This window comes from Cervus canadensis, chromosome 10, assembly GCF_019320065.1.
Source record: "Cervus canadensis isolate Bull #8, Minnesota chromosome 10, ASM1932006v1, whole genome shotgun sequence".
Classification (NCBI taxonomy): Eukaryota; Metazoa; Chordata; class Mammalia; order Artiodactyla; family Cervidae; genus Cervus; species Cervus canadensis.
Window position 1 is genome coordinate 51,801,792 of NC_057395.1, and position 7,823 is coordinate 51,809,614.

Here is a 7,823-nt window from a genome sequence, read left to right on the forward strand (position 1 = left end):
CTCAGGGTTGCAGTTGGTTGAGTGGGCAGTTGACATATGCATGTTTCAAAAGATTTTGTCTCTAAGTTAGCAATGTGTTATTTCCAACTTTTAAGGTGAGATCATAGTGATGGTGTCAAAGGGATAAGATAAGGAACTAGCAAGAGTTTTTAAGTAGTGTGTTTGTGAAGAAAGATTGATCCTGTTTTACAACTGCCTGTTTTTTCTCCAGACCCTTTTTTCCAACCAGCTTGACTATTGGAAAAATATGAAACTGGTTGGGTTTTATTTAATATTTTTAATATATTGAGAGCATGGTCTGCCTGGACTGCACTTCTCTAACAGTGAGATATAAAATTGTGCAGCTATTTTAAAAGTTGTATATACAGTATGTGTGTAAAAAAAAAAAACTTAAAAAAAACAGGGCAAAGGAGTTGCTTTGTTCTAGTTCAGTTTCTTAAAAACCACTACATAGTACAAAATTAGAACAACATTAGGGACAGTCTGGTAACTACAAAGAAGAGGATTTTAAGAGATGTGTTGTATTGGCTCGTTTTGTATTATATTTGGCTTACAGTTTCCATAGCTGTTACAGTCTGATTTATTTTTTTAACCATCAAAATTATTGTAAATGTCCCTCATCTCCAGGCTAAGATTGAGGGAAGGCAAATCTATTTCTAATCATACATATATCAGTAATAATAATAATGTGCATCTGGTTTTATTTTTTTGACCTTCTGAGAAAGTGTCTTGTAAGAATAAAGAACATTGCCATTTGTTCTTATAGGCCTCAAATATGAAAGTTGTTAGTCACAGACCTTAAGAAAATAATTGATCAATGACCCTTTTATTTTGTAACTTTATAATGCTGTAGATATTATAATCTTTTTAAGTTCATATTGTTTACATCATGCAACAGTCTAAGCCTCAAACTTGTCATTGGGGTTGTCAAGAAAATGTTTACTCAGCCACCTGAAACAGTGCCAGCCTGAACCCAGCTTAAGAATGTTCTTAATCTCATTATAGATAATTGCCCCCATGGGACTTGAAATAAAACATCTTATGCTGGAAACTTCAGGTTGGCAATATTTTGAAGGTTTCATTGTAGTAGAAGAGTTTAACATTAATTCTCATTCAGAATTTTTGACTAATAAATCTGATTTCACTAATACTTTTTCAAATTAATAATTCAACATACATGAACTGAAATTTTCTTTTGTTAGAAAAGAAACAGAAACAAATATCTTTCTGTATGAAAGTATAAATTGTATGGTTTCAGATACATCTTTGTGATAAGAATTGACTAAGGCAAGTGGAATCTTTGTACGTTTTAGGTTTTGCTGTATGCATATTTTGTTTTGCATCTAATAAAATTAGGGACAGCAAAAAAAAAAAAAAAAAAGAGAATAGACTTATGGACATGGGGCAAGGGGAGGAGAGGGTGAGATGTATGGAGAGAGTAACATGGAAACTTACATTACCATGTGTAAAATAGATAGCCAACAGAAATTTGCTGTATGGCTCAGGAAACACAAACAGGGGCTCTGTATCAACCTAGAGGGGTGGGATGGGGAGGGAGATGGGAGGGAGGTTCAAAAGGGAGGGGAGATAAGTATACCTATAGCTGATTCATGTTGCGGTTTGACAGAAAACAACAAAATTCTGTAAAGCAATTATCCTTCAATTAGAAAGTAAATAAGTTTAATAATAAATAAATTAATTAAAAAACAGAAAGTGAAAAGCTCATAGAAATAGAAAGTAGCAAAATGGTTGCTGGCAGCTGGAGGTGGTGGGTAATAAGAAGAGGTCATAAAAGGGTACAAAGCTCTCAGGATCTAACATAAAACATGGTGGCTTTAGTTGATAACGTTGAATTGTATGCAGTAAGTCCTCTACATATGAACCTTCAAGTTGTGAAGTTTCAAAGATTCACACGTGTATCTGGTTCCAGCAAGGAACCAGAACCTGTACCATCAATATCAGGCATGAGCGAAATTGCAGCTTGCCCTCCATCTCCTATTGCTGATGATCTTTCAGCTCTACCATCTGTCACCTGATCTCCCTCCTCCAGTCAGTAACTCTTCTTGCCTATTCACTCTATGCCAGCCCTGTGTGCCAGTTGTTGTAGTATACTATTGTACTTTTGAAGGTATTGTACTGTAAGATTTAAAATGTTTTCATTATTTTTGTTTGTTTTTTATGTATTATTTGTATGAAATGTATTATAAACCTATTATAGTACAGTACTGTATAGCTACTTGGGTTTCCCAGGTGGCACTAGTGGTAAAGAACCCACCTGCCAATGCAGGAGACGCAAGAGACACGGAGTTCAGTCCCTGGGTCAGGATGATCCCCTGGAGGAGGGGATGGCAACCTACTCCAGTATTCTTGCCTGGATAATCCCATGGACAGAGGAGCCTGGTGGGCTACAGTCCATAGGGTCACAAAGAATCGGACACAACCGAGGCGACTTAGCACCCACGTCTCAATCCTGACTGTACATGGAAAGCACCTGGTTTCTGGGTCTGGCGATTGCTAGTTGCTGAATGACGGAAGCTGACTCTGGTCTAGGTCTCCCTCTGTTGGTTATCAGAAGGATTGCAGTGGGTTCAGAGCAACCTTGAATCTTTCAACATCCAGGCTGCAGTTCAGCATCTATCCCTGTGATTCTTCAGAGAAGGAAGCCTTTGCTTTACTCTGGGCAGACCCTCAGAGCTCTGAGTTGAGCCCCAGCCTAAGTTTCTCCCTGGAGCCACAGATTCAGCCTTGATTAGACCTCTTCTGACCAAAGGAGAAATCAAATCTTACCTCCTTCTAAAGTCCTCCCTGTGATCTCTAAGGCAGAATGATTGTGTCCTCCCTGGAACTCTCAAATCCCGGTGCTCTAGGGTGGGAGTGGGGATGGGGAACTCTTTGACTAAGACAAATGCCTGACCCTGGCAATAATAATTAAAGCTGACCTTTTGGCTCCCTCCCCCCACCCAGATTCCCCATGTCTTTATTTAGTGATGGATTATGAACCATCTGCTGGCAGGCTATGTGAAGGATTCTTTAAACACCTTATAACAGCTATTCTTTAGAAGCACATTCTTAGTTCTACTTCATTAAGACTCTGTCAAGAATTCCTTCCCATCTTTCTCCAGCTTACTTCTCACTAATTTTAAGTGCCTACCATGTGCTGGGCATGCTGCTAAAGACTTCACGTGGATTATCTCATTTAGCTCTTAGACAGGGCCTCTGAGTTCGATTCTACCATTGGCGCCTGATACAGATGAATAAATTGCAGTTTTGAAATGGTAAATTGCTTCTTGAAGCTGTGTCGCTAAAGAAGAATGAAGGAAAAGACATGTAAGTAACTTAAATATCCATCGACAGAGGAATGGATAAAGAAGATGTGGTACAAATATACAACGGAATATTACTTAACCATTAAAAAGAATGAAATAAGGCCATTTGTAGAAACATGGATGAACCTAGAGATTATCATACTGAGTGAAGTAAGTCAGACAGAGAAGGAGAAATATCGTATGACATCCTTTATTTGTAGAAACTAAAAAGAAATTATACAAATGAACTTACTCACAAAATAGAAACAGATTCACAGAAAATGAACTTATGGTTGCTAGGGGGAAGGACGGAGGAAGGGATAGTTAGGAAGTTTCGGGTGGACATGTACACGCTGTTATATTTAAAATGGATAACCACAAGAACTTACTGTATAGCACATGGAACTCTGCTCAATGTTATGTGGCAGCCTGGATGGGAGGGGAGTTTGGGGGAGAATATATGTATGACTAAGTCCCTTCGCTGTCAACCTGAAGCTATCACAACATTGTTTGTTGATTGGCTATGCCCCAATACAAAATAAAAAGTTTATTGAAAATGTAAAATATAAGAGTTAAGGCAAAACTAACACAGTTCTCGATGATTCTAAACTTCTTCACTTTAGCTTCTATGGTCCTACTGAGGCTAATTAAGGAAGGAAGTTGTTGATATTAATAATATTAAGGGATATAAATAATAAAAAACAAATCAAACAAAGTAATATTAAGAGAGTTGACTTGAGTATACATTACTGTATGTATAATGGATGACCAGTGCAAGTTCGATGTGTGAAGTAGGACACCCAGAGCCAGTGCTCTGTGACAACCTGGAGGGATGGAATGAGGAGAGGGGGGCGGGGTCAGGATTGGGGAGACACATGTATACACATGGCTGATTCATGCTGATGTATGGCAAAAAAAGACAGCACAATATTGTAAAGTAATTACCTTCCAATTAAAATAAATAAGTTAAAAAATCAAGAAGTGGTATTTTCAAATGAAGATTTTGTATACCAAATACAAACATTGTGTGTGTTTCTAGAATATGAATAAGTCATTTAAGTATGGAATGTAACCTTGTGCTTTTGAGAGTTAAAGAAAATTTAGCATTTGATTTTTTTAACTGGGTGACAGTTAAAAATGATCTGACTTACAGAATCATTTTTAACATAGCACAGAATACATTGCAAAAATGGACTCCTCTTCCTTGGTGTTAACATCTGTTAGATGTTAACTTCTTTCATACTGAGAAATTAACATTGGCAAATGAAAGGGGAAAAAATGGAATGAATTACAGATTTTATTTTCTTGGGCTCCAAAACCTTCATGGATGGGGACTGCAGTCATGAAATTGAAAGATATTTGCTCCTTGGAAGGAAAGCTATGACAAACCTAGACAGTGTATTAAAAAGCAGAGACATCACTTTGCTCACAAAGGTCCAAATAGTCAAAGCTATGGTTTTTCCAGTAGTCATGTATGGATGTGAGAGCTGGACCATAAGGAAGGCTGAGTGCTGAAGAATTGATGCTGTTGAACTGTGGTGTTGGAGAAGACTCTTGAGAGTCTTTTGGACTGCAAGAAGATCAAACCAGCCAATCCTAAAGGAAATCAACGCTGAATACTCATTGGAAGGACTGAGGCTGAAGCTGAAGCTCCAATATTTTGGCCACCTGATGCAAAGAGCCAAATTATTGGAAAAGACTCTGATGCTGGGAAAGATTGAGGGCCTAAGGAGAAGGGGGTGACAGAGGATGAGATGGTTAAATGGCATCATCAACCAATGGACAAGAGTTTGAGAAAACTCTGGGAAATAGTGAAGGACAGGGAATCCTGGTATGCTGCAGTCCATGAGGTTGCAAAGAGTTGAACATGACTTTGTAACTGAACAACAACAAATACCCTGAACTAAACCACAGACCTTGTTTGTACTTCATCCATTTTCCACTTCTGTCTTTATTCCAGGTTTCAACTCAAGATCTCAAAAAACTGACCTTCACTGGACACTTAGCTTTTTGCCAACTGCTGTTCTAAGTGCTCAACACATTTAAGTCACTGATCACAACTCTATGAGGTGGGTACCATCATTACCACCATTATCTGCATTGTATAAATGAAGGAATTCAGGCACAGAGAGTTTAGGTAATTTGTCCAAAGTCATACAGTTAGTTGTGAGACAAACCAGGATCTCCAGGGTGTCTGGAACTAAAAATTGGGGTCAAAACCAGTAACACTAAGATTGATGTCAAGGAGATTACCACTTATTTTTTCTTCTAGGAATTTCATGGTTTCAGGTCTTATGTTCAAGTCTTTAATCTACTTTGAGTTAATTTTTGCGTATGTGTAAAATAGTGGTCTAGGATGTGGCTGTCCAGTTTTTTATCAACACGATTTTTAAAAAAGACTGTCTTTTCTCCACTGTATAGTTTCTACCCTTTTATTATAAATTAGCTGTTTGTATATTTGTGGTGTTATTTCTGGACTCTCAATTCTGTTCCATTGATATGTTTCTATTATTATGCCAAAACATCTATTTCTGCTTTATTGACCTTGCCAAAGCCTTTGACTGTGTAGATCACAATAAACTGTGGAAAATTCTGAAAGAGATGGGCATACCAGACCACCTGACCTGCCTTTTGAGAAATCTATATGCAGGTCAGGAAGCAACAGTTAGAACTGGACATGGACCAACGGACTGGTTCCAAATAGGAAAAGGAGTACGTCAAGGCTGTACATTGTCACCCTGCTTATTTAACTTATATGCAGAGTACATCATGAGAAACGCTGGGCTGGAAGAAGCACAAGCTGGAATCAAGATTGCTGGGAGAAATATCAATAACCTCAGACATGCAGATGACACCACCCTTATGGCAGAAAGTGAAGAGGAACTAAAAATCCTCTCGATGAATGTGAAAGAGGAGAGTGAAAAAGTTGGCTTAAAGCTCGACATTCAGAAAACTAAGATCATGGCATCTGGTCCCATCACTTCATGGGAAATAGATGGGGAAACAGTGGAAACAGTGGGTAACTCTTTTTCTGGGCTCCAAAATCACTGCAGATGGTGACTGCAGCCATGAAATTAAAAGATGCTTACTCCTTGGAAGGAAAGTTATGACCAACCTAGATAGCATATTAAAAAGCAGAGACATCAGTCGCTACTGAGCGAGCTGGAGGCAGTTTGGCTACTGGAGCGGAGCAATGCCTAAGTCAAAGGAACTTGTTTCTTCAAGCTCTTCTGGTAGCGATTCTGACAGTGAAGTTGACAAAAAGCTAAAGAGGAAAAAGCAAGTTGCTCCAGAAAAACCTGTAAAAAAGCAAAAAACTGGTGAGACCTCCAGAGCATTGTCATCCTCCAAGCAGAGCAGCAGCAGCAGAGATGATAACATGTTTCAGATTGGGAAAATGAGGTATGTTAGTGTTCGGGACTTTAAAGGGAAAGTCTTAATTGATATTAGAGAATATTGGATGGATCCAGAAGGTGAAATGAAACCAGGAAGAAAAGGTATATCTTTAAATCCTGAACAATGGAGCCAGCTGAAGGAACAGATTTCTGACATTGATGATGCAGTAAGAAAACTGTAAAATCAGAGCCATATAAAACCTGTACTGTTCTAGTTGTTTTAATCTGTCTTTTTACATTGGCTTTTGTTTTCTAAACATTGTTTTCCAAGCTGTTGTATATTTGGATTGCAGAACAATTTGTAAGATGAATACTTTTTTTTAAATGTGCATTATTAAAAATGTTCTGAGTGAAAAAAAAAAAAAAAATTAAAAAGCAGAGACATTACTTTGCCAACAAAGGTCCGTCTAGTCAAGGCTATGGTTTTTCCAGTGGTCATGTATGGATGTGAGAGTTGGACTGTGAAGAAAGCTGAGCGCCGAAAAATCAATGCTTTTGAACTATGGTGTTGGAGAAGACTCTTGAGAGTCCCTTGGACTGCAAGGAGATCCAACCAGTCCATTGTAAAGAAGATCAGTCCTGGGTGTTCATTGGAAGGACTGACGCTGAAGCTGAAACTCAATACTTGGCCACCTCATGCGAAGAGTTGACTCATTGGAAAAGACCCTGATGCTGGGAGGGATTGGGTGCAGGAGGAGAAGGAGACGACAGAGGATGAGATGGCTGGATGGCATCACCGACTTGATGGACATGAGTTTGAGTAAACTCCGGGAGTTGGTGATGGACAGGGAGGCCTGGCGTGCTGTGATTCACGGGGTCGCAAAGAGTCGGACATGACTGAGCGACTGAACTGAACTGATCATACTTTTTTGATTACTATAGCTTTGTAATATAGTTTGAAATCAGAGCACGTGACACCTCCAGTTTTGTTTTTCCTTCTCAAGATTGCTTTGGCTCCTGAGGGTTTTTTGTGGTTCCATACAAAGTTTAGAATTATTTGTTCTGGTTTTGTGAAATATGTTTTTGAATAAAAAAAAATATTACTTATTTTCTTGGTTTTCCTGGGTCTGTGCTGTACTTGGTCTTCCTCTAGTTATGGTGAGTGGGGAGCTACTCTCTAGTT

At 38.6% G+C, this 7,823-nt stretch overlaps 1 protein-coding gene across 1 annotated transcript; it reads left to right on the forward strand.

Annotated features, from left to right (window-relative positions):
• The first annotated feature begins 6,454 nt into the window (after window positions 1–6,454).
• On the forward strand, window positions 6,455–7,068 carry LOC122448744 (activated RNA polymerase II transcriptional coactivator p15). The gene has a single exon (XM_043480323.1). The coding sequence runs from the start codon at window positions 6,499–6,501 to the stop codon at window positions 6,880–6,882; it is 384 nt and encodes a 127-aa protein (XP_043336258.1). The 5' UTR covers window positions 6,455–6,498; the 3' UTR covers window positions 6,883–7,068.
• Window positions 7,069–7,823: the final 755 nt, after the last annotated feature.

Excerpts from the sequence above, each read along its gene's own strand:
- LOC122448744 (XM_043480323.1), top strand. The coding sequence starts at position 6,499 with ATGCCTAAGTCAAAGGAACTTGTTTCTTCAAGCTCTTCTGGTAGCGAT.